Here is a 27,141-nt window from a genome sequence, read left to right on the forward strand (position 1 = left end):
CTCCCGGCCTTCTGCCTGCCTACATTCAGCGAGATCACGATTGCTGTTCTGTTTACCAGCCTCCACCTCCCTGCTCTCTCACTGTAACCCTTCCGTCCTTCACTGTATGAAAGCATTTACTGATGAGGCCTCCATTACCTCCCTGGGCAGGGAAATCCCACAGCTTCCCAACCCTCTCGGTAAAGAAATTCCTCCTCAGCTCAGTCGGAAATCTGCTCCCCTAATTTTGAGGCCCTCGTCCGAGTTCCACCCTCGAGTGGAAACATCCTCTCTCCTTCTATCTGATCTATTCCCTTCATAATTTCATCTGTTTCTTATAAGATTCCGCCCCCCCCCCCCCCCATTCAAATGCCTGAATTCCAATGAGTATAATCCCAGTCTGCTCAATCTCTCCTCATAAACCAACAGCCCTCAATCAACCTCTTGAACTTCCTCTGCACCCCTCCAGGGCCCAGCACATCGTTTCTCAAGTAAGGTGACCAAAACTGTACCCCAAGTGTGGCCTCACCGGCATCCTATACAGCTGCAACATAACCTTCCTGCTCTTCAACTCCACCCCCTTAGCAATTCCATTTGCCTTCCTAATGACCTGTTGTACCTGCAGACTGACCTTCTGTGATTCATGCACAAATATCTTTGGTGATTCACCCTCTCCATGCCCCCTCACAATTTTATAAATCTCTGTAAGGTCACCCTTCAGCCCCCCCCCCACTGTTGGGGGGTTGGCTCATTTAGCAGTGAGCAGAAGAGTCATAGAGATGTACAGCAGGGAAACAGACCCGTCCATGCCGACCCAGATATCCCAACCCCAATCTAGTCCCATTTGCCAGCACTTGGCCCATATCCCTCCAAACCCTTCCTCTTCATGGCCCCATCCAGATGCCTTTTAAATGCTGTCATTGTACCAGCCTCCACCGCTTCCTCTGGCAGCTCATTCCACACACGCACCACCCTCTGTGTGAAAAAGTTGCCCCTCAGCTCTCTTTCCCCTCTCTCCTTAAACCTATGCCCCTCTAGTTCTGGACCTCCCCCCACCCCAGGGCAAAGACTTTGCCTATTTACCCTATCCATGCCCCCCTCGTGATTTTATAAACCTCTATAAGGTCACCCCCTCAGCCTCCGACGCTCCAGGGAAAACAGCCCCAGCCTGTTCAGCCTCTCCCTGTAGCTCAAACCCTCCAACATCCTTGTCAATCTTTTCTGAACCTTTTCACGTTTCACAACCCCCTTTTTGACTAGAAATGAACACAGTATTCCAGAAGTGGTCTAACCAATGTCCTGTACAGCTGCAACAGAAAGCTTTTGATAAAGTCCCACATAGGGGGTTAGTGAGCAAAATTAGGGCGCATGGTATTGGGGGAAAAGTACTAACTTGGATTGAAAGTTGGTTGGCTGACAGGAAACAAAGTGTAGTGATAAAACGGCTCCATTTTGGAATGGCAGGCAGTGACCAGTGGGGTACCGCAGGGATCAGTGCTGGGACTGCAGCTTTTTACAATATACATTAACGATATAGATGATGGTATTAGTAAAAACATTAGCAAATTTGCTGATGGTACTAAGCTGGGTGGCAGGGTGAAATGTGAGGAGGATGTTAGGAGATTACAGGGTGACCTGGACGGGTTCGGTGAGTGGGCAGATGCATGGCAGATGCAGTTTGATGTGGATAAATGTATGGTTATCCACTTTGGTGGCAAGAACAGGAAGGCAGATTACTACCTCAATGGAATCAATTTAGGTAAAGGGGCAGTACAGAGAGATCTGGGTGTTCTTGTACACCAGTCAATGAAGGTAAGCATGCAGGTACAGCAGGTAGTGAAGAAGGCTAATAGCATGCTGGCCTTCATAACAAGAGGGATTGAGTATAGAAGCAAAGAGGTGCTTCTGCAGCTGTACAGGGCCCTGGTGAGACCACACCTGGAATATTGTGTGCAGTTCTGGTCTCCAAATTTGAGGAAAGACATTCTGGCTATTGAGGGAGTGCAGCTTAGGTTCACGAGGTTATTTCCTGGAATGGCGGGACTATCTTATGTTGAAAGATTGGACCGACTGGGCTTGTATACCCTTGAGTTTAGAAGACTGAGAGGGGATCTGATTCAAACATATAAGATTATTAAAGGATTGGACACTCTGGAGGCAGGAAACATGTTTCCGCTGATGGGTGAGTCCCGAACCAGAGGACACAGCTTAAAAATATGGGGCAGACCATTTAGGACAGAGATGAGGAGAAACTTCTTCACCCAGAGAGTGGTGGCTGTGTGGAATGCTCTGCCCCAGAGGGCAGTGGAGGCCCAGTCTCTGGATTCATTTAAGAAAGAGTTGGATAGAGCTCTCAAGGATAGTGGAATCAAGGGTTACGGAGATAAGGCAGGAACAGGATCCTGATTAAGGATGATCAGCTGTGATCATATTGAATGGTGGTGCAGGCTCGAAGGGCTGAATGGCCTACTCCTGCAGCTATTGTCTATTGTCTAACATGACCTCCCCACTCCTGTACTCAACGCTCTGACCAATGAAGGAAGGGAGAGATTGCGGCCTGTGGTGTCAGGGCGCTACGCAAATTCAGCAGAAGGCCCTTACCGGATCGCCACCGGGGGGGGGGGGGGGGGGGAGGCGAAGGATATCGACTGCATGTGGTGATTGGCGATGATCTGTGAAGACAAAAAGAAACAGGCAAAAGTGACTTGGCAAACGGTGGGTTTTCGCGCACCGCATCAGGAACCGCTTTGAGAACGGGAATTGCTGTTAATCACCGGGGCCTGACCGTTTGGGTCAGCTCAGTGCTGCCCCTCCCTCACCCTACTCCTCCAACCACAAGGGGTTGGTAGTGTTCTAAATCCTGCAGGCCGAAAGGGAGTGGCGGTAGGGGGAGGGTGTAGGCCTCATTTGCGATGGGGTTGGCACACTGGCCCCGCAGCATCATGGGAAATGGGAGCAGGAGCAGGCCATTTGGCTCCCCACCCACTTGCTCCACCTCATTTTCCCCACACCATTCCCCCAATCTCTTTGGTTTTTGACAATCGAGGGGATTAAGCTCTCCACACCATCCCCCCCCCACCTCCACCAAGCCCCACCATCTGGTTCTTCCGAAAAGGGAAGCCAAAACCCATCCCAGTGAAGACTTTCCCCATTGTCGCCTCAGTCCAAAATGGCCACCCCCTTTATCCTGAGAGGGTGCCTCTCCTGATCAATGGCTGCGGTTCTCCATTGCAACGCCTCCACCAGTCAGTACTCTTCTCCGATAAAGTAGAAACATTGTTTTCCCTTAAGGGTTAAATGGCGTTGCCCTGGAGAGTGCACCAGCTGATGATGAGTGACAGTTAACTCCCGAGCGTTGTTTAAATGTTCCCCTCCCCCCTTTTACTCTGGTGTTCCTTATGAATTGTCCTGATGGGTACATGGTGAAAAACCTTGACTAAATGTCAAAAATATGCTTGCTGGTTGGAATACCGAAATCAATCAGTTCCTGATTCATTTAATTTATAAATGAAATTGCAAACACAAATCAGGGCAGGATTATATAGTTAATGGGCAGGTCCTGGGGAGTGTTGCTGAACAAAGAGACCTTGGAGTGCAGGTTCATAGCTTCTTGAAAGTGGAGTCGCAGGTCGATAGGATAGTGAAGAAGGTGTTTGGTAATGTTTCCTTTATTGGTCAGAGTATTGAGTACAGGAGATGGGAGGTCATGTTGCGGCTGTACAGGACATTGGTTAGGCCACTGTTGGAATATTGCGTGCAATTCTGGTCTCCCTGCTATAGGAAGGATGTTGTGAAAGTTGAAAGGGTTCAGAAAAGAATGTTGGAGGGTTTGAGCTACAGGGAGAGGCTGAATAGGCTGGGGCTGTTTTCCCCGGAGCGTCGGAGGCTGAGGGGTGACCTTATAGAGGTTTATAAAATCATGAGGGGGCATGGATAGGGTGAATAGTCTTTTACCTTGGTGTGGGGGAGTCTGTAGGTTGAAGGTGAAAGATTTAAAAGGGACCTGAGGGGTAACTTTTTCACACAGAGGGTGGTGTGTGTATGGAATGAGCTGCCAGAGGAAGTGGTGGAGGCTGGTACAATGACAGCGTTTAAAAGGAATCTGGATGGGGACATGAATAGGAAGGGTTTGGAGGGAATATGGGCCAAGTGCTGGCAAATGGGACTAGGTTGGGTGGCACAGTGGCTCAGTGGTTAATACAGCGCCAGGGACCCAGGTTTGATTCCAGCCTCGGGCGACTGTCTGTGTGGAGTTTGCACATTTCCCCCTGCCCCCCCACCCCCCGTGTCTGCGGTTTCCTGCAATGCTCCAGAGATGTGCAGGCTAGGGTGAATTAGCCGTGCTAAATTGTCCCATAGTGTTAGGTGTAACAGTCAGGGTAAATATAGGGAATGGGTCTGGGTGGGTTACTCTTCGGCGGGTCGGTGTGGACTTGTTGGGCCGAAGGGCCTGTTTCCACACTGGAGGGAATCTAATCTCATCAATTCAGGATATTTTGCACGGACAAGTTGGGCTGAAGGATCTGTCCGAGGCTATGACTTCCCTGGAACAAAGTCTGGGATGGGAACCGGAGAGATTTGCTAAGACATCGTCCAGAATGGAGGCTTTGAGTTGTGGAGAGGGGCTGGATCGGCTGAATTTTTCCCTGGTGCATAAGAGGTTGAGAAGGCGACCTTCGAGACAACTTGGGAAATAACGAAGGGGTCGCGGATCGGGTGAATTGCAGGTGTCTTTTTCCCTGGGGTGGGGAGATTGCAAGACGAGAGGGCATTTTTTTTTTTAAGGTGAGAGGGGAAAGATCTTTTTTAAAAAAAAAGACAATTTTGTTTCCCCTTGCGGAGAGTGGTCCGTGTGTGGAATGAAGTTGCTGAGGAAGTGGTGGAAGTGAGGACAGTTACAATGTTTAATAGAGACAGGGGTCTGTACACGAACAGGAAAGGTTTGGAGGGATATGGGTCTGGAGCAGGGCAGCTGTGGGACTAGCATACCCAACTGGTCGCTCCTACAGACAGGATTAGGGGGTGAATTTGTGTTTGCAGAATTGCACTTCATTTTGCTGAAAACCTGCATGTAAAACTGTACAGAAGGTCCGTCCGTCTGACACAGCACTGGGACACTGACAGACTTCACACCTATTGTACACAAAGCTGAGTTATCTTGAGGATGAAGTTAAAAATCACATGACAGCGGGTTATAGTCCGACAGGTTTATTTGGAAGCACCAGCTTTTGCAGGGCCACTCCTTCATCAGGTGGTTGTGGAGTAAGATGCAGAATTGACAGCAAAAAGGAAGAACTGAAATTATATCTTGAACAAGACCTGGAATCTCTCAATCATTGAGAAAGACCAGACTGGTTTCAGTTCGTGCATATGTAAATCCCAGAACTTTCTTAAAGTTACATTCTCACGTGAATTTTAACAATACGCGCCATGTCGGACCAGATAATGCACTGAAGGTGGGAGGTCAGCGCTGAGGGAGCGGGTGCTGTCGGAGGGTCAGTGCTGAGGGAGTGGGCACTGTGGGAGGGTCAGTGCTGAGGGAGTGGGCGCTGTCGGAGGGTCAGGGCTGAGGGAGCGGGCGCTGTGGGAGGTCAGCGCTGAGGGAGCGGGCGCTGTCAGAGGATCAGCGCTGAGGGAGTGGGTGCTGTCGGAGGGTCAGTGCTGAGGGAGTGGGTGCTGTTTGTGGGTCAGTGCTAAGGGTGTGGGCGCTGTCGGAGGGTCAGTGCTGAGGGTGTGGGTGCTGTGGGAGGGTCAGTGCTGAGGGAGCGGGCGCTGTTGGAGGGTCAGTGCTGAGGGTGTGGGTGTTGGCGAAGGGTCAGTGCTGAGGGAGTGGGTGCTGTTTGTGGGTCAGTGCTAAGGGTGTGGGCGCTGTCGGAGGGTCAGCGCTGAGGGAGCGGGCGCTGTCAGTCAGTGCTGAGGGTGTGGGTGTTTTCGGAGGGTCAGTGCTGAGGGTGTGGGCACTGTCGGAGGGTCAGCGCTGAGGGAGCGGGCGCTGTGGGAGGGTCAGTGCTGAGGGTGTGGGCGCTGTCGGAGGGTCAGCGCTGAGGGAGCGGGCGCTGTTGGAGGGTCAGTGCTGAGGGAGCGGGCGCTGGCGGAGGGTCAGTGCTGAGGGAGCGGGCGCTGTCGGAGGGTCAGTGCTGAGGGAGCGGGCGCTGTCGGAGGGTCAGTGCTGAGGGAGCGGGTGCTGTCGGAGGGTCAGTGCTGAGGGAGCAGGCGCTGTCGGAGGGTCAGTGCTGAGGGAGCGGGTGCTGTCGGAGGGTCAGTGATGAGGGAGCGGGCGCTGTCGGAGGGTCAGTGCTGAGGGAGCAGGCGCTGTGGGAGGGGTCAGTGCTGAGGGAGCCCTGTGTGAGGCTCTGGAATTGGCCTGGGTAGATAAAAGATTGAACAAGGTGTCTGTCCGTGTACGATGTGGAGGTGCCAGTGTTGGACTGGGGTGGACCAAGTTAGAAATCGATTTCTAACATCATCCACCCCAGTCTAACACTGGCACCTCCACATCGTACACGGACTGAATTATGGTTATCGACAGTTATAGACCAACAGGTTTATTTGGAAGCACTAGTTTTCGGAGCGCTGCTTCTTCGTCAGGTAGCTAGTGGGGCAGGATCTCAGGGCACAGACGTTACAGTAAAAATTCACAGTGTTAACCAATGGGTGTGAAGTATTGAACAATCCAAGATGGCTGCTGAGTCTCAGAATGGGGGCACAGGTTTCGACTGATTAACAGGTGAATCCCAGAATTTCTTTCAAGTCACTGTACCAAGGTTTTATTGAAGAAAAAATTATTGATGTCTTAGCTCAGACAACACATCAAAGGTGTGAGGTTAGAGTCTGTCTGTATCCCGACCTTGAGTCAGACTGGTTCCAGTTCCAAGGCGGGCACTGATAAAGTGCCAGTTGGACTGACCACATTAGGAAGGGGCAGCGCTCCGAAAGCTAGTGCTTCCGAATAAACCTGTCGGACTATAACCCGATGGACAAGGATGTTGCCAGGATTGGAGGATTTGAGAGCCTGAAAGCAGGCCGGGGCTGTTTTCCCTGGAGCATCAGAGGCTGAGGGGTGACCTTATAGAGGTTTACACAATTGAGGGGCATGGATAGGGTAAATAGGCAAAGTCTTTTCCCTGGGGTTGGGGAGTCCAGAACTAGAGGGGCATAGGGTGAGAGGGGAAAGATATAAAAGAGACCGAAGGGGCAACTTTTTCACACAGAGGGTGGTACATGTGTGGAATGAGCTGCCAGAGGAAGTGGTGGAGGCTGGTACAATGGCAACATTTAAGAGGCATCTGGATGGGGACATAGATAGGAAGGGTTTGGAGGGATATGGGCCGGGTGCTGGTAGGTGGGACTAGATTGGGTTGGGGTATCTGGTCTGCATGGATGGGTTGGATCGAAGGGTCTGTTTCTGTGCTGTATGTCTCTATAACGGGTTGGACCGAAGAGTCTGTTTCCATGCTGTACATCTCCATGACTCTGTGGTGTCATGTGATTTTTTAACTTTGTCCACCCCAGTCCAACACCGGCTCCTCCAAGTCTTCGGGACGAGTTTAGTTTGGGGATTATGGTCAGATGGGAGCGGTTGGACGGAAGGGTGAGATTCTGCGCTGTGAGAGTCCAGGAGAAAACTATGCTCCAGAGAGAGAGAGAGAGAGAGAGAGAGAGAGAGAGGCAGAGACAGAGAGAGACAGAGCTCTAATCCCAGCAGGCCGCATCGATTCAAGGTAAAGATTGACGGGCTCAGGCAGTTTGGCAAAGGGGAAGGCGGAGAGTGGTGATGGCCAGCCAAGATGGCGACAAGTAGGGGCTCAATGGCCTCCTGTATTTTCATCAGGCCTGGGGATAGCATCGCCAATGGCCCTGTGATTCTTGCCGAGTCTGTATCCCCTCTCCATCCAGCTCAGGGAGGGGAGACACCTACCTGTTTGCAGTCTGATGCCATGAGGTTGAGGCTGCTGGTGGAGATGGTGAGGGTAATGGCCATTCCCGCGAACTGCAGGTTGCTCTTCCCCAGGATGGTGTGGAGCGATCGGCTGCATGGCTATGGGGTCGGAGGGGGGAGGAAAATACAGGCAGGCGAGTCAGTTTGGAATAGATGGCGCTCGGCCCGATAAATCTCATTGCGAATCCTGATAGAGGGCACCTTATCCTGTCTCACCTCCGAGATATGTGTCAGCCTCAATGGAGACCCTCCGACAGCACCTGCTCCCTCAGCGCTGACCCTCTGACAGCACCCGCTCCCTCAGCGCTGACCCTCTGACAGCACCCGCTCCCTCAGCTCTGACCCTCCGATAGTGCCCACTCCCTCAGCTCTGACCCTCCGACAGCGCCCACTCCCTCAGCACTGACCCTCCGACAGCGCCCACTCCCTCAGCGCTGACCCTCCAACAGCACCCGCTCCCTCAGCGCTGACCCTCTGACAGCAGCCGCTCCCTCAGCACTGACCCTCTGACAGCAGCCGCTCCCTCAGCACTGACCCTCCGATAGTGCCCACTCCCTCAGCTCTGACCCTTCGACAGTGCCCACTCCCTCAGCACTGACCCTCCCACAGTGCCCACTCCCTCAGCACTGACCCTCCGACAGCACCCACTCCCTCAGCTCTGACCCTCCGACAGTGCCCACTCCCTCAGCGCTGACCCTCCAACAGCGCCTGCTCCCTCAGCTCTGACCCTCCGACAGCGCCCACTCCCTCAGCACTGACCCTCTGACAGTGCCCACTCCCTCAGCGCTGACCCTCCGACAGTGCCCACTCCCTCAGCTCTGACCCTCCGACAGTGCCCACTCCCTCAGTGCTGACCATCCGACAGCGTCCGTTCCTCAACACTGACCCTCCGACAGCGCCCGCTCCCTCAGCACTGACCCTCCGACAGCGCCCGCTCCCTCAGCGCTGACCCTCCGACAGCGCCCGCTCCCTCAGCGCTGACCCTCCGACAGCGCCCGCTCCCTCAGCGCTGACCCTCCGACAGCGCCCGCTCCCTCAGCGCTGACTCTCTGACAGCGCCTACTCCCTGTGCTGACCCTCCAACAGTGTGAGTGAGGTGACTGCTAGAGTGGTAAATGTTGTGAATTCACAACAACTCTTCATTTATATTGTGCATGTAAAGCAACAAAATGTTCCAAGACATTTTTAAAGAGAGAGAGAAAGAGAGAGAGAGAGAGATAAAAAGAAAAAAAGAGACAGAGAGAGGAGCGAAAGAAAATGTAAGAGAGGAGCGAAAGACAATGAGAGACAGAAAGAGAGAGAAAGAGACAGAGGAGAAAGGAGAGGAGAGAGGACAGAAAGTTAGAAAGAGAGAGAGAGAGATAGACAGCAGGAAAGAGCGATAGTAAGAAAGAGGTGGAGAGAGAAAGAGACAGAAAGAGAGAAAGTGAGAAAGAAAAAGTGAGAGACAGGTAGAAGGAAAGGGAGATAAAAAAGGAGAGAAGGAGAGAGGGGAAAGGAAGACAGCAAATGACAGAAAGAAAGAAAAATGAGAGGACGAGGGAGAGAAGGGGAGAAAGAGGAAAAGGGAGAGAGAAAAAGAAAGAGAGTGAGAGAGGTAGAGGAAGAGAATGAGACAGGGAGAAGAGAAAGGGTGGGAAGGAAGGGAGATGGAGAGGTTTAGGGAGAGAATTCCCAAGCTCAGGGCTGCAGGCCAATGATTAGATTGATTGGATTCCCTACAGTACGGAAACAGGTCCTTCGGCCCGACAAGTCGATACCGACCCTCCAAACAGTAACCCATCCAGACCCATTTCCCCCTCCCCTAGATTTACGTCTGACGAATGCGCCTCACACTGTGGGCAATTTAAGATGGCCAATTCACCCCGACCTGCACGTCAATGGCAGAGGGACAGGATTGAGGGTGGGGTGCAGAGTATGAGGAGCCCGACTGTGGGATCCTCGTCACAAAGCCTGACTGGGGTTACATTCCCAGAACTCCGGTAACTGACTGCCGTGACTCACACTGTCTACTTTCAGACAGCCCCTCTTGGGAGAGTGGCGCTGCTGTTTTGCGGTCTGTCCCGCTCGATCAATGTCCTGGCTTTCCCACTGGTCCATTAAACATCACCGTGATAAAATATTCAGAAACTGGAAAGCAATCAAACCCTGACGAGGTGCCTCGGGATACCTTCAGAAGCTTTTACCGGCCGCTCCCACCCGGGCGAACGCGTTCCGTTATCGTAGGCCGCAAGATCAGGCCGGAGGGGGACGCAGGGAGGAGGCCCGCCCTGGAAACATTCGAACCGAACCACTCCCGACAAAAAGGAAGGTTAGGGTGGTTCACAGAAGCCGCTGATTGAACCTGATCAATGTGGAGTTTGTGGGAATCGCACCGGATTGATGCTCCACAGACTCCCACCCGACCCAGCCTCTCGTTACGGAGATACAGCATGGAAACAGGCCCTTCGGCCCAACTCCTCCATGCCGACTACGTTTCCCAACCTAATCTCGTCCCACCTGCCAGCACTTGGCCCATATCCCTCCAAACTCTTCATACTCATGTCCCCATCCAGATGCCTTTTAAATATCGCAATTGTACCAGCCTCCACCACTTCCTCTGGCAGCTCACTCCACACACGCACCACCCTCTGGGTGAAAAAGTTGCCCTTCAGGTCCCTTTGATATCTCTCCCCTCTCACTCTGATACCAACCCTAATGTGTAATGTCTCAAGGGTGGCACGATGGCTCAGTGGCTAGCACCACTGCCTCACGGCGAGAGGGACCCCAGTTCAATTCCCCCCTCAGGGTGACTGTCTGTGTGGAGTTTGCACATTCTCCCCCAGTTGACTGCATGGGAGTCCTCCGGGTGCTCCGGTTTCCACAGTCCAAGGATGTGCAGGTTAGGGTGGATTGGCCATGCTAAATTGTCCCATAGTGCCCAGGGATGTGCAGGTTACGGTGGATTGGCCATGCTCAATTGTCCTGTAGTGCCCAGGGATGTGCAGGTTAGGGTGGATTGGCCATGCTAAATTGTCCCATAGTGCCCAGGGATGTGCAGGTTAGGGTGGATTGGCCATGCTAAATTGTCCCACAGTGCCCAGGGATGTGCGGGTTAGGGTGGATTGGCCATGCTAAATTGTCCCGTAGTGCCCAGGGATGTGCAGGTTAGGGTGGATTGGCCATGCTAAATTGTCCCGTAGTGCCCAGGGATGTGCAGGTTAGGGTGGATTGGCCGTGCTAAATTGTCCCATAGTGCCCAGGGATGTGCAGGTTAGGGTGGATTGGCCATGCTAAATTGTCCCACAGTGCCCAGGGATGTGCAGGTTAGGGTGGATTGGCCATGCTAAATTGTCCCGTAGTGCCCAGGGATGTGCAGGTTAGGGTGGATTGGCCATGCTAAATTGTCCCACAGTGCCCAGGGATGTGCAGGTTAGGGTGGATTGGCCATGCTAAATTGTCCCATAGTGCCCAGGGATGTGCAGGTTAGGGTGGATTGGCCATGCTAAATTGTCCCACAGTGCCCAGGGATGTGCAGGTTAGGGTGGATTGGCCATGCTAAATTGTCCTGTAGTGCCCAGGGATGTGCAGGTTAGGGTGGATTGGCCATGCTAAATTGTCCCACAGTGCCCAGGGATGTGCAGGTTAGGGTGGATTGGCCATGCTAAATTGTCCTGTAGTGCCCAGGGATGTGCAGGTTAGGGTGGATTGGCCATGCTAAATTGTCCCATAGTGCCCAGGGATGTGCAGGTTAGGGTGGATTGGCCATGCTAAATTGTCCCATAGTGCCCAGGGATGTGCAGGTTAGGGTGGATTGGCCATGCTAAATTGTCCCATAGTGCCCCAGGGATGTGCAGGTTAGGGTGGATTGGCCATGCTAAATTGTCCCATAATGCCCAGGGATGTGCAGGTTAGGGTGGATTGGCCATGCTAAATTGTCCCATAGTGCCCAGGGATGTGCAGGTTAGGGTGGATTGGCCATGCTAAATTGTCCCATAATGCCCAGGGATGTGCAGGTTAGGGTGGATTACTCAGGGGTAACAATTGGATAATAGGGAAGGGGGAATGGGTCTGGGTGGGTTACTTGTCGGAGGGTCAGCGTGGGCCAAAGGTCCTGTTTCCATACTGTCGGGATTCTTAAAAACAAAGTCTGACTCACCTTCCTCCGCCTAAACACGCCTTTCGCCCCCGGGACAGCTTCGCACACCACGCTGATCGCTTCCCTGGAAGAGGGGAACAATTGCCTTGATTAGCGGCCGGCAGCCTCCCTTTTATTTACAGAAAGCAGTCAGCGCGAGGTAACGTGGCACCGTCAGAGGGTACGGGCGCAGAGGGACATACGTGGGGACCAACCTAAAGGCCTGCCCCTTCATTTCAGGACAGGGTCTGTGCAAAGCCCTCTCCCTCTGGGGTGGAAGATGGAGAGGGTGGAGGAGGGAGAAGAGTGAGGGGAAAGGCAGAAGGAGGCTCAAGGGGGAAGTGGCAGGAGGAGGGAGGAAGGCAGGAGTTGGGGGGGGGGGGGGAGAGGAGGGAGGGAGAAGAGGAAGGGTGGGACGAGGAAGGGGGAGGAGGAACAGGGAGAGGGGGGAGGTTGAAGAGGGGGGAGAACAAGGGTGAAGATGGCGGGGGGGACGTGGGGGGGGGGGGGGGGTGGGGGGTGAGGAATTTCCTCTCTCAGCATGTCTTTGATCCTTGGAATTAAGTGTTCAGGAGGTTCAGAAGTGACCTTACTGAAACCTACAGGATCCTGAGGATGCGAAAATTAAGAGGATCCCTCTCTTTGCAGATGATATACTATTGGAAGGAGGTGGAATGGCGGCTCCGTGGTTAGCGCCGCTGCCTCATGGCGCCAGGGACGCGGGTTCGATTCTAGCCTCGGGGCGTGTGTCTGTGTGGAGTTTGCACATTCTCCTCCCCGTGTCTGCGTGGGTTTCCTCCGGGTGCTCCGGTTTCATCCCACAGTCCAAAGATGTGTAGGTTAGGGTGGATTGGCCATGCTAAATTGTCCCATAGTGCCCCAGGGATGTGCAGGTTAGGGTGGATTGGCCATGCTAAATTGTCCCATAGTGCCCAGGGATGTGCAGGTTAGGGTGGATTGGCCATGCTAAATTGTCCCATAGTGCCCAGGGATGTGCAGGTTTGGGTGGATTGGCCATGCTAAATTGTCCCATAGTGCCCCAGGGATGTGCAGGTTAGGGTGGATTGGCCATGCTAAATTGTCCCATAGTGCCCCAGGGATGTGCAGGTTAGGGTGGATTGGCCATGCTAAATTGTCCCATAGTGCCGGTATGTGCAGGTGAGGGTGGATTGGCCATGCTAAATTGTCCCATAGTGCCCCAGGGATGTGCAGGTTAGGGTGGATTGGCCATGCTAAATTGTCCCATAGTGCCCAAGGATGTGCAGGTTCGGGTGGATTGGCCATGCTAAATTGTCCCATAGTGCCCCAGGGATGTGCAGGTTAGGGTGGATTGGCCATGCTAAATTGTCCCATAGTGCCCAAGGATGTGCAGGTTAGGGTGGATTGGCCATGCTAAATTGTCCCATAGTGCCGGTATGTGCAGGTGAGGGTGGATTGGCCATGCTAAATTGTCCCATAGTGCCCAGGGATGTGCAGGGTAGGGTGGATTGGCCATGCTAAATTGTCCCGTAGTGCCCAGGGATGTGCAGGTTAGGGTGGATTGGCCATGCTAAATTGTCCCATAGTGCCCAGGGATGTGCAGGTTAGGGTGGATTGGCCATGCTAAATTGTCCCATAGTGCCCCTGGGATGTGCAGGTTAGGGTGGATTGGCCATGCCAAATTGTCCCATAGTGCCCCAGGGATGTGCAGGTTAGGATGGATTGGCCATGCTAAATTGTCCCATAGTGCCGGTATGTGCAGGTGAGGGTGGATTGGCCATGCTAAATTGTCCCGTAGTGCCCAGGGATGTGCAGGTTAGGGTGGATTGGCCATGCTAAATTGTCCCATAGTGCCGGTATGTGCAGGTTAGGGTGGATTGGCCATGATAAATTGTCCCATAGTGCCCCAGGGATGTGCAGGTTAGGGTGGATTGGCCATGCTAAATTGTCCCATAGTGCCCAGGGATGTGCAGGTTAGGGTGGATTGGCCATGCTAAATTGTCCCATAGTGCCGGTATGTGCAGGTGAGGGTGGATTGGCCATGCTAAATTGTCCCATAGTGCCCAGGGATGTGCAGGGTAGGGTGGATTGGCCATGCTAAATTGTCCCGTAGTGCCCCAGGGATGTGCAGGTCAGGGTGGATTGGCCATGCTAAATTGTCCCATAGTGCCCCAGGGATGTGCAGGTCAGGGTGGATTGGCCATGCTAAATTGTCCCATAGTGCCCAGGGATGTGCAGGTCAGGGTGGATTGGCCATGCTAAATTGTCCCATAGTGCCCCAGGGATGTGCAGGTTAGGGTGGGTTGGCCATGCTAAATTGTCCCATAGTGCCCCAGAGATGTGCAGGTTAGGGTGGATTGGCCATGCTAAATTGTCCCATAGTGCCCCAGGGATGTGCAGGTTAGGGTGGATTGGCCATGCTAAATTGTCCCATAGTGCCCAGGGATGTGCAGGTTAGGGTGGATTGGCCATGCTAAATTGTCCCATAGTGCCCAGGGATGTACAGGTTAGGGTGGATTAGCCATGCTAAATTGTCCCGTAGTGCCCCAGGGATGTGCAGGTTAGGGTGGATTGGCCATGCTAAATTGTCCCATAGTGCCCAGGGATGTACAGGTTAGGGTGGATTAGCCATGCTAAATTGTCCCATAGTGCCCCAGGGATGTGCAGGTTAGGGTGGATTGGCCATGCTAAATTGTCCCATAGTGCCCAGGGATGTACAGGTTAGGGTGGATTGGCCATGCTAAATTGTCCCATAGTGCCCAGGGATGTGCAGGTTAGGGTGGATTGGCCATGCTAAATTGTCCCGTAGTGCCCAGGGATGTGCAGGTTAGGGTGGATTGGCCATGCTAAATTGTCCCATAGTGCCCAGGGATGTGCAGGTTAGGGTGGATTGGCCATGCTAAATTGTCCCGTAGTGCCCAGGGATGTGCAGGTTAGGGTGGATTGGCCATGCTAAATTGTCCCATAGTGCCCCAGGGATGTGCAGGTTAGGGTGGATTGGCCATGATAAATTGTCCCATAGTGCCCCAGGGATGTGCAGGTTAGGGTGGATTGGCCATGATAAATTGTCCCATAGTGCCCAGGGATGTGCAGGTTAGGGTGGATTGGCCATGCTAAATTGTCCCGTAGTGCCCAGGGATGTGCAGGTTAGGGTGGATTGGCCATGCTAAATTGTCCCCTAGTGCCCAGGGATGTGCAGGTTAGGGTGGATTAGCCATGCTAAATTGTCCCATAGTGCCCCAGGGATGTACAGGTTAGGGTGGATTGGCCACTCCTTCATCAGGTGGTAGTGGAGGGCTCAATCCGAATGCACAGAATTTATAGCAAATGTTTACAATGTGATGTAACTGAAACTATACATTATACATGACAGAAGTGAAACTATCATGGTCATTCTAACACATGAAAGGCTGAACAGACAATCAATGTTTCAATGTATAATTTCAGAGACATCACACTGTCAATTTTTGCTATTAAATCTGTGTGTTAGGATTGAGCCCTCCAATACCAACTGATGAAGGAGCAGCGCTCTGAAAGCTAGTGCTTCCAATTAAACCTGTTGGACTGGAACCTGGTGCTGGGTGATTTTCAACTTTGTACCCCCCAGGGGAAGGGCTTTTGCCCAAAATGGCGTTTGTCCTGTTTCTCAGATGCTGCCTGACCTGTTGTGCCTTTCCAGCACCACTCTAATCTTGGGAGAAATATTTCGCCAGGAAACCACACTCTCACCTGGTGACCTGCGTTCTGGTGTTGAAGTCCAGTGCTCGCATTGACTGCAGAACCTCCACACATCCCATGTACTGGAAAGGAAAAGAAGGAAGCGTTGAGTAACCAGTCTAGGGGAGTGGGGGGGGCAGCTTTCACAGGACACAAGCAAGAAACAATATTCAAAATCACACGTTCATCTCGTCAGAGAAGTGAGGCAGCATGTGGAAGGGAGTAGAGAGAGAGAGAGAGAGAGAGAGACACACACAGAGAGAAAGATGGAAGGAGAGAGATAGAGAGAGACAGAGAGAGGGAGGGAAATAGAGAGAGAGAGAAAGAGACGGGCAGAAAGACATCAGAGAGAGAGAGAAAATGAGAGAGGAAGAAAGAAACAATGAGAGAGGGAGACAGACTAAGAAAGAGACAGATCGAGAGAGAAGGAGACAGAGAGAGAGGGAGACAGAGAGAAGAGGACACAGAGAGGGAGACAGAGAGAGAGACTGAGAGAGAGACTGAGAGAGAGAGAGAGACAGACAGAGAGGGAGAGACTGAGAGAGGAAGAGGGAGACAGAGAGAGAGGGAGACAGAGGGAGGGGGAGGGAGACAGACAGAGAGGGAGAGACTGAGAGAGGAAGAGGGAGACAGAGAGAGAGGGAGACAGAGAGAGAGGGAGAGACTGAGAGAGAGAGGGAGGGAGAGGGAGACAGAGAGAGGGAGACAGAAAGAGAGAGAGGGAAACAGAGAGAGAGAGACAGAGGGAGACAGAGACAGAGAGGGAGACACAGAGAAAGAAAGACAGAGAGAGAGTGAGACAGAAAGAGAGGGAGACACAAAGAGGGAGACAGAGAGAGAGAGTCACAGAGAGAGACAGAGAGAGACAGAGAGGGAGACACAGAGAGTGAGAGAGAGAAAAGAAAGAGAAAGTCAGAGAGAGAGAGAGACAGACAGATGCCTCACTAGTCTGTCAGGAATTGGGCTCTCTCTCTCTCTCTCTCTCTGATATCCTGTAGTAAAGACCACACTCCGTCATCCAGGCTAACATTCCTTGTGCCAATGCCGAGGGGACACCGCAATGTCGGAGGGTCAGGTACATGGATAGGAAAGATTCACAGGGATTTGGGCCAAATGTAGGCAAGTGGGAGTAGTTCGGTTCAGGAAACCTGGACGCGTTGGTGGCGTGGGACTCGAGAGATCCACCATGACCCAGTGACTGGATGTCGCTGTTCTCTGGCCTCAGCACCTTCAGTTCTGTAGCCACTTGCCCATCCTCAACAGGTCCTCACCTCAAATACTGGATTAGTGGTGCTGGAAGAGCACAGCAGTTCAGGCAGCATCCAACGAGCAGCGAAATCGACGTTTCGGGCAAAAGCCCTTCATCAGGAAGTATTTGCTTTCCAGCATCTGCAGTCATTGTTTTTAGCTCACCTCAGATCGGCAGACCCTTCAGTGTTAACACTATTGGGTTAATCAATTAGGACAGAGGTAACTGTCTGGGGGAGCGAGCACTGGCTGGGCTGCGTGATTTCCAATTTTATCTTAGGTTAGCCCCTCTCTCTTCCTTTCCCAGCTCTTCCTCTTTATTTATTGTCTCTTCCTCCGTGTCTCTCGCTCTCTATTTCTTTCTCTCTCTCTCTCTCTGTGTCTTTCGTTCTCTTCCTGTCTTTTTTTTTCCCTCTCTCTCTTTCTGTCTCACCCAGGACTCACGAACTTCAAAAAAAACCACAATGGTTCAGGTGGCGTTGCTATCGGTCTCAGCCTCTCTTGTGCGATGGTGGGTTGGGGAGGGGAAGAGATGTTGGTGGGGCTGATCACTGGAAGGGCGATTGACGGGTTCAGGGAGTGGGCCAGGGTTTCTCCCCACGCCTACCATCCGTCTGTGTGTCTTGATAGCCCGCTGAGCCTCCCATCAGGGAGCTGAAGTGAAGGTCAACAGAGCGAGGGCAGAGAGAGAGAGGTTCGATCAGATCAGATTATTTACAGTGTGGAAACAGGCCCTTCGGCCCAACAGGTCCACACCAACCCTCTGAAGAGAAACCCACGTTCCCATATTTACCCCTGACTAATCCACCTAACACTACAGGCAATTTAGCATGGCCAATCCACCCTAACCTGCACATCCCTGGGCACTATGGGACAATTTAGCATGGCCAATCCACCCTAACCTGCACATCCCTGGGCACTACGGGACAATTTAGTATGGCCAATCCACCCTAACTTGCACATCCCTGGGCACTATGGGACAATTTAGCATGGCCAATCCACCCTAACCTGCACATCCCTGGGCACTACGGGACAATTTAGCATGGCCAATCCACCCTAACCTGCACATCCCTGGGCACTACGGGACAATTTAGCATGGCCAATCCACCCTAACCTGTACATCCCTGGGCACTACGGGACAATTTAGCATGGCCAATCCACCCTAACCTGCACTTCCCTGGGCACTACGGGACAATTTAGCATGGCCAATCCACCCTAACCTGTACATCCCTGGGCACTACGGGACAATTTAGCATGGCCAATCCACCCTAACCTGTACATCCCTGGGCACTACGGGACAATTTAGCATGGCCAATCCACCCTAACCTGTACATCCCTGGGCACTACGGGACAATTTAGCATGGCCAATCCACCCTAACCTGCACATCCCTCGGCACTATGGGACAATTTAGCATGGCCAATCCACCCTAACCTGCACATCCCTGGGGCACTATGGGACAATTTAGCGTGGCCAACCCACCCTAACCTGCACATCTTTGGACTGTGGGAGGAAACCGGAGCACCGGGAGAAAACCCACACAGACACTGGGGGGGGAGAACGTTCAAACTCCACACAGACAGTTGCCCGAGGCGGGAACTGAACCTGGGTCCCTGGCACCGTGAGGCAGCAGCACTAACCGCTGAGCCACCGTGCCGCCCCGAGACATCACATCGCACTGTAGCAAGAAATTGGACCAGTTTTAGGAGTGAACCTGCCCTCGTTCTCTCGGGGGGAGGTCGGGATCGAGATTATTGTCGAGAGATTGGGGCAAGTCCAATGCCGCTAATGGGGTTGTGTGGCTTCACTCTGCAGCATGTTCTCACCAACGGTTCATTTCCATTGAGAAACAAACACAACGAGCCCAGATAAACGGGTTCAATTCCCGCCTCAGGCGACTGTCTGTGTGGAGTTTGCACCTTCTCCCCGTGTCTGTGTGGGTTTCCTCTGGGTGCTCCGGTTTCCTCCCACAGTCCAAAGATGTGCAGGTCAGGTGAGTTGGCCATGCTAAATTGTCCCGTAGTGTTAGGTAAGGGGCATATGTCGGGGTATCGGTGGGTTGCACTTTGGCGGGTCGGTGTGGACTTGTTGGGCCGAAGGGCCTGTTTCCACACTGTAAGTAATCTAATAAACGGCCGGTCTGTGCTTTTCCCAGCCCCAATGGTCAGAAAACGCTCAATGCTTCGACTTAACGAAGCTGTCACTGTGGAATCCGTGCCCTCTGAAAACAAGGAGTCATTGAGTTGTCCAGCACGGAAGCAGACCCTTCAGTCCAACTCTCTGTGTTGAGTAGATATCCCAACCAAATCCAATCCTATTCGCCAACATATCCCTTCCTATTCATGTCCCCATCAACCTATTAAAAGCTGTCATTGTACCAGCCTCCACCACTTCCTCTGGCAGCTCATTCCACACACGCACCACCCTCTGTGTGAAAAAGTTGCCCCTTAGGTCTCTTTTATATCTTTCCCCTCTCACCCTAAACCTATGCCCCTCTAGTTCTGGACTCCCCCACCCCAGGGAAAAGACCTTGTCTATTTACCCTATCTATGCCCCTCATGATTTTGTAAACCTCTATAAGGTCACCCCTCAGCCTCCAACACTCTGGGGAAAACGGCCCCAGCCTGTTCAGCCTCTCCCTGTAGCTCAAACCCTCCAACATCCTTGAAATCTTTTCTGAACCCTTTCAAATTTCACAACATCCTTCCAATAGCAAGGAGACCAGAACTGAACACAGTATTCCAACAGTGGCCTAACCAATGTCCTGTACAGCCTCAACATGACCTCCCAACTCCAGTACTCAATACTCTGACCAATAAAGGAAAGCATACCAAACGCTGCCTTCACTATCCTATCTACCTGCGACTTTACTTTCAAGGAGCTATGGAACTGAACACAGTATTCCAACAGTGGCCTAACCAATGTCCTGTACAGCTGCTGTGTGTGTGTGTGCGCAAAAGAAAATGTTTGTGTGCAAGTGAGGGACTGGGTGTGTGAGTGAGTGTGTGAGCGTGTGTGAGAGAATGTATAAGCATGTGTGTGTACGTGTGAGACAGAGAATGTGCGTGTGTGTGTGCACAAGTGAGAGTGTGCGCGTGAGATAGACAGAGAGTGTGTGCACGCGCACGCTTGAGGGACTGTGTGTCAGAGTTTGTGTGCGTGTGACAGAGAGTGTATGATTGTGTGCGTGTGCACATGAGAGTGAGTGCATGCGTGTGAGGTGTGTGTGAGAGAGAGTGTGTGTGTGTATTTGTGTGCACGTGTGGTGTGTGTGTGTGGATCTGTGTGTGTTTGTGTGTGTATTTGTGTGTGCGTGGATCTGTGTGTGTGCGTGTTTGTGTGTGTGCGTGTTTGTGTGTGTGCGTGTTTGTGTGTGTGCGTGGATCTGTGTGTATGTGGTGTGTGTGCGTGTGGTGTGTGTGCGTGTGTTTGTGTGTGTGCGTGTGCGTGTGGGGATGGTGAGGGTTCAGGGAGATATTGAGAGGGGGAGTAGGAGAGTACAGAACTAAGAGCTGCATTCCTCTAGCGCCATTCCCCACCTCAGGAGTGCCTCACGGTGAAGCCTGGGATGGGGAGGGGTGGGCAACAAACAGGAGCCGGCATCTCTTTTGACATCGCTGCCTGGAGGGTCAGCGCAGAATTTGCCCCCTTACGGGCGCCTGCGATTGGACCGCAGATGTTCTGACGAGGGCAAGATTTTGCGAAGACTTCCCCTCCACCCTCGGATTCCCCACACTGCCCATGTCAGCGTGGGTGTATGTTTCCGAAGCTCATAGTTATTCCCAATAAATGCCAGTGTTGTGCTGTGTGACTGTGTCAGAGTCCGAGGTATGATGTGGAGTACAGGACGTGCATCGCACTGGCAGGGGGACCAACAGGACGTCTGCTTTTGTGTTCCCCACCGACAAGCCAGGGAATCAGACCCCCGACCCATTAAAGGTTATCACAGCCGGGACAGAGCTCTCCAATTAGTATCGTTACCTTACTGTCCCCCACATCTCCACAACACCGCAAATATTTAATGTTCAATGGTCAGGGCTGCCATTGTCGGAGGGTCAGTGCTGAGAGAGCGGGCGCTGTCAGAGGGTCAGTGTTGAGGGAGCGGGTGCTGTAGGAGGGTCAGTGCTGAGGGAGTGGGTGCTGTTGGAGGGTCAGTGCTGAGGGAACGGGCGCTGTCAGATGGTCAGTGCTGAGGGAGGGGGCGTTGTCGGAGGGTCAGTCTGAGGGAGCGGGCACTGTCGGAGGGTCAGTGCTGAGGGAGGGGGCGCTGTCGGAGGGTCAGTGCTGAGGGAGCGGGCGCTCTTGGAGGGTCAGTGCTGAGGGAGCAGGCGCCGTCGTAGGATCAGTGCTGAGGGGGTGGGTACTGTCGGATGGTCAGTGCTGAGGGAGGGGGCGTTGTTGGAGGGTCAGTCTGAGGGAGCGGGCACTGTCGGAGGGTCCGTGCTGAGGGAGGGGGCGCTGTCAGAGGGTCAGTGCTGAGGGAGGGGGCGCTGTCAGAGGGTCAGTGTTGAGGGAGCGGGTGCTGTAGGAGGGTCAGTGCTGAGGGAGTGGGTGCTGTTGGAGGATCAGTGCTGAGGGAACGGGCGCTGTCAGATGGTCAGTGCTGAGGGAGGGGGCGTTGTCGGAGGGTCAGTCTGAGGGAGCGGGCACTGTCGGAGGGTCAGTGCTGAGGGAGGGGGCGCTGTCGGAGGGTCAGTGATGAGGGAGCGGGCACTGTCGGAGGGTCAGTGCTGAGGGAGTGGGCACTGTCGGAGGGTCAGTGCTGAGGGAGGGGGCGCTGTTGGAGGGTCAGTGATGAGGGAGCGGGCACTGTCGGAGGGTCAGTGCTGAGGGAGCGGGTGCTCTTGGAGGGTCAGTGCTGAGGGAGTAGGCGCCGTCGTAGGATCAGTGCTGAGGGGGTGGGTACTGTCGGATGGTCAGTGCTGAGGGAGGGGGCGTTGTTGGAGGGTCAGTCTGAGGGAGCGGGCACTGTCGGAGGGTCCGTGCTGAGGGAGGGGGCGCTGTCGGAGGGTCAGTGATGAGGGAGCGGGCACTGTTGGAGGGTCAGTGCTGAGGGAGGGGGCGCTGTTGGAGGGTCAGTGATGAGGGAACGGGTGCTGTCGGAGGGTCAGTGCTGAGGGAGTGGGCACTGTCGGAGGGTCAGGGCTGAGGGAGTGGGCGTTGTCAGAGGGTCAGTGCTGAGGGAGTGGGTGCTGTGGGAGGGTCAGTGCTGAGGGAACGGGTGCTGTCGGAGGGTCAGCGCCAAGGTAACGGGTACTGTCGGAAGTTTAGCGCTGAAGAAGAGGAGGAGGTCATGAATCAGGAATTCGGAGGGGTTATATTTTGGGGAAATGGGAATTCCACAGTGCCATCGCAGTTTGAAACGAGGGGCACCTCGTGAAGGCTGGGGGTGGGAGGAAAAATTTAGAGAGAGAGAGAGAGATGGAGAGGGACAGAGAGAGAGATGGAGAGACAGAGAGAGATGGAGAGACAGAGAGAGATGGAGAGACAGAGAGAGATTGAAAGATAGAGGGAAGCATAGAGAGAGAGAGAAACACAGAGAGAGAGATGCACACAGAGAGAGATGCAGGGAGATCGAGAGAGATGGAGACAGGTGGAGAGAGAAACGGGGAGTGATGGAGATGGAGAGAGAGAAAGTAAGAGAGATCGAGAGAGATATATATACAGATATATATAGTGGGTGCGTTGGAGGGTCAGTGCTGAGGGAGTGGGCGCTGTGGGAGGGTCAGTGCTGAGGGAGTGGGCGCTGTGGGAGGGTCAGTGCTGAGGGAGTGGGTGTGTCGGAGGGTCAGTGCTGAGGGAGCGGGCACTGTCGGAGGGTCAGTGCTGAGGGAGCGGGCACTGTGGGAGGGTCAGTGCTGAGGGAGTGGGTGTGTCGGAGGGTCAGTGCTGAGGGAGCGGGCACTGTGGGAGGGTCAGTGCTGAGGGAGGGTCAGTGCTGAGGGAGCGGGCACTGTGGGAGGGTCAGTGCTGAGGGAGGGTCAGTGCTGAGGGAGCGGGCGTTGTGGGAGGGTCAGTGCTGAGGGAGTAGGTGCTGTGGGAGGGTCAGTGCTGAGGGAGCAGAGAGAGAGAGAGAGAGAGAGAGAGCGAGATGGCTGGGGAGGGGACAAGCTTTACCCAAAGGCGAAATCAGAAAACCTCTACCTCTCCGACACACACTCCCTGTTGGGAGTCAGAGAAACCTGTGGGAGGCCTGTGGCCTGTCCCAACCCTGTTCCAGAAACTGAACTTCCAAAGCAGAATGGCCAAAGCAATTTGTGTCTCATCTGTTCACGTTCTGGGGAGCCTGGCATGAGAGAAGCCTTGATAATTGTGCGTGGCAATTGCCCAGGGACAGTCCCCAGGGCAATGACGTGCTCTGATCACCCCTGCTACAGAGCTGTGAAAACCACAAGCAGCTCCAGCAGCAAGTGAGGGAACAAGTCGGATGGGAGGGAGGGCGTGGGACAGACGCTCGCTGACATTTGGTCCACCACTGCTTCCTACTCCACGGTCTGGGAAGGTCAAACCGCGAAGAGGTGGCCGGGTAACGCTGCCTTCACACCAGCAGCTGCCCCCCAAGGAAGCAGGCAGAAATTGTCCAGCCCTCAGCCACCCCAATCGGGACCGTGGCAGGGTGGAAAAGAGCAACAACAGCAAAGAGAGAAAAAAAACAGAGGTGCATTCACACCGTGAGCAAAACTGGGGGGGAGAATAAATGTGAATAAGCAGCAATTAAATGAGTTTAAATTGAAAACACAGGTGGCAAGGTCTGTCACTGTATAACACTGGGGTACAGTACCGGTGGGGACGGGTCTGTCTCTGTATAACACTGGGGTACAGTACTGGTGGGGACGGGTCTGTCCCTGTATAACACTGGGGTACAGTACTGGTGGGGACGGGTCTGTCCCTGTATAACACTGGGGTACAGTACTGGTGGGGACAGGTCTGTCCCTGTATAACACTGGGGTACAGTACTGGTGGGGACGGGTCTGTCCCTATATAACACTGGGGTACAGTACTGGGTGGGGACGGGTCTGTCCCTGTATAACACTGGGGTACAGTACTGGGTGGGGACGGGTCTGTCCCTGTATAACACTGGGGTACAGTACTGGGTGGGGATGGGTCTGTCCCTGTATAACACTGGGGTACAGTACTGGGTGGGGACGGGTCTGTCCCTGAATAACACTGGGGTACAGTACTGGTGGGGACGGGTCTGTCCCTGAATAACACTGGGGTACAGTACTGGTGGGGACGGGTCTGTCCCTGTATAACACTGGGGTACAGTACTGGGTGGGGACGGGTCTGTCCCTGTATAACACTGGAGTACAGTACTGGTGGGGACGGGTCTGTCCCTGTATAACACTGGGGTACAGTACTGGTGGGGACGGATCTGTCACTGTATAACACTGGGGTACAGTACTGGTGGGGACGGGTCTGTCACTGTATAACACTGGGGTACAGTACTGGTGGGGACGGGTCTGTCCCTGTATAACACTGGGGTACAGTACTGGGTGGGGACGGGTCTGTCCCTGTATAACACTGGGGTACAGTACTGGTGGGGACGGGTCTGTCCCTGTATAACACTGGGGTACAGTACCGGTGGGGACAGGTCTGTCACTGTATAACACTGGGGTACAGTACCGGTGGGGACGGGTCTGTCCCTGTATAACACTGGGGTACAGTACTGGTGGGGACGGGTCTGTCCCTGTATAACACTGGGGTACAGTACTGGTGGGGACGGGTCTGTCACTGTATAACACTGGGGTACAGTACTGGTGGGGACGGGTCTGTCCCTGTTTCACACTGGGGTACAGTACTGGTGGGGACGGGTCTGTCCCTGTATAACACTGGGGTACAGTACTGGTGGGGACGGGTCTGTCCCTGTATAACACTGGGGTACAGTACTGGTGGGGACGGGTCTGTCTCTGTATAACACTGGGGTACAGTACTGGTGGGGGCAGGTCTGTCCCTGTATAACACTGGGGTTTGTTCTCAAATTGCACAGTGTATTCACTGTGGGATCAGTAACACCAGCACGCGTTAAGACTATAAACCACATGCTAACAATATTGAAACTGAAATTCATCTTGTGTGTTGGTGTTATTGAAGAACTGTAGCAGCTAGTTGACACACAAAACGTTCTCACCAAAGTAACACTGTGGTGACGCTCATCTGATAAACAAGATTCCCCTCGATGGTTGGGAAATATGTGTTGATCCCACCGGACTGAGAAGAACTTCCCCACCCTCACTCAGACTTGTTCAAACAGTGGTCATGGGATCCTTTGGATAGGGGCTTCAGGATCACCGCTCGTCCTCCGCCAGCACTCCCTCAGCCCTGACCCTCCGACAGCGCCCGCTCCCTCAGCACTGACCCTCCGACAGCGCCCGCTCCCTCAGCACTGACCCTCCGACAGCGCCCGCTCCCTCAGCACTGACCCTCCGACAGCGCCCGCTCCCTCAGCACTGACCCTCCGACAGCGCCCGCTCCCTCAGCACTGACCCTCCGACAGCGCCCGCTCCCTCAGCACTGACCCTCCGACAGCGCCCGCTCCCTCAGCACTGACCCTCCGACAGCGCCCGCTCCCTCAGCACTGACCCTCCGACAGCGCCCGCTCCCTCAGCACTGACCCTCCGACAGCGCCCGCTCCCTAAGCACTGACCCTCCGACAGCGCCCGCTCCCTCAGCACTGACCCTCCGACAGCGCCCGCTCCCTCAGCACTGACCCTCCGACAGCGCCCGCTCCCTCAGCACTGACCCTCCGACAGCGCCCGCTCCCTCAGCACTGACCCTCCGACAGCGCCCGCTCCCTCAGCACTGACCCTCCCACAGCGCCCGCTCCCTCAGCACTGACCCTCCGACAGCGCCCGCTCCCTCAGCACTGACCCTCCCACAGCGCCCGCTCCCTCAGCACTGACCCTCCCACAGCGCCCGCTCCCTCAGCACTGACCGTCCGACAGCGCCCGCTCCCTCAGCACTGACCCTCCGACAGCACCCACTCCCTCAGCACTGACCCTCCGACAGCACCCACTCCCTCAGCACTGACCCTCCGACAAAGCCCGCTCCCTCAGCACTGACCCTTCGACAGCGCCCGCTCCCTCAGAACTGACCCTCCGACAGCACCCACTCCCTCAGCACTGACCCTCCAACAAAGCCTGCTCCCTCAGCACTGACCCTCCGACAGCACCCGCTCCCTCAGCACTGACCCTCCGACAAAGCCTGCTCCCTCAGCACTGACCCTTCGACAGCGCCCGCTCCCTCAGAACTGACCCTCCGACAGCACCCACTCCCTCAGCACTGACCCTCCAACAAAGCCTGCTCCCTCAGCACTGACCCTCCGACAGCACCCACTCCCTCAGCACTGACCCTCCAACAAAGCCTGCTCCCTCAGCACTGACCCTCCGACAGCGACCGCTCCCTCAGCACTGACCCTCCGACAGCGCCCGCTCCCTCAGCACTGACCCTCCGACAGCGCCCACTCCCTCAGCACTGAGTCTCCAACAGCGCCCGCTCCCTCAGCACTGACCCTCCAACAGCGCCCGCTCCCTCAGCACTGACCCTCCGACAGCGCCCTCTCCCTCAGCACTAACCCTCCGACAGCACCCACTCCCTCAGCACTGACCCTCCGACAAAGCCTGCTCCCTCAGCGCTGACCCTCCGATAGCGCCTGCTTCCTCAGCGCTGACTCTCCCACAGTGCCCACTCCCTCAGCCCTGACCGTCCGACAGCGCCCGCTCCCTCGGTACTGACCCTCCGACAGCGCCCGCTCCCTCGGTACTGACCCTCCGACAGCGCCCGCTCCCTCAGCACTGACCCTCCGACAGCGCCCGCTCCCTCAGCACTGACCCTCCGACAGCACCCACTCCCTCAGCACTGACCCTCCGACAGCATCTGCTCCCTCAGTGCTGACCCTCCCACAGTGCCCACTCCCTCAGCCCTGACCGTCCGACAGCGCCCGCTCCCTCGGTACTGACCCTCCGACAGCGCCCGCTCCCTCGGTACTGACCCTCCGACAGCGCCCGCTCCCTCGGTACTGACCCTCCGACAGCGCCCGCTCCCTCGGTACTGACCCTCCGACAGTGCCCGCTCCCTCGGCACTGACCCTCCGACAGTGCCCGCTCCCTCGGCACTGACCCTCCGACAGCGCCCGCTCCCTCAGCACTGACCCTCCGACAGCGCCCG

General features: G+C 54.6%; 1 protein-coding gene across 1 annotated transcript in view; it reads right to left on the reverse strand.

Moving 5' to 3' along the window:
• Positions 1-2,576: 2,576 nt before the first annotated feature.
• Positions 2,577-27,141, reverse strand: part of LOC140464198 (SHC-transforming protein 1-like) — a 132,741-nt gene continuing 108,176 nt past the window's right edge. The window contains exons 4-7 of the mRNA XM_072559049.1: positions 15,744-15,814; positions 12,057-12,120; positions 7,898-8,017; positions 2,577-2,651 (exon numbers count right to left, since the gene is read on the reverse strand). Of these exons, the coding sequence (XP_072415150.1) occupies positions 2,577-2,651; positions 7,898-8,017; positions 12,057-12,120; positions 15,744-15,814 (330 nt within the window). The remainder of the gene's footprint in view (positions 2,652-7,897; positions 8,018-12,056; positions 12,121-15,743; positions 15,815-27,141) is intronic.

Source organism: Chiloscyllium punctatum, chromosome 39 (assembly GCF_047496795.1).
Source record: "Chiloscyllium punctatum isolate Juve2018m chromosome 39, sChiPun1.3, whole genome shotgun sequence".
Lineage (NCBI taxonomy): Eukaryota > Metazoa > Chordata > Chondrichthyes > Orectolobiformes > Hemiscylliidae > Chiloscyllium > Chiloscyllium punctatum.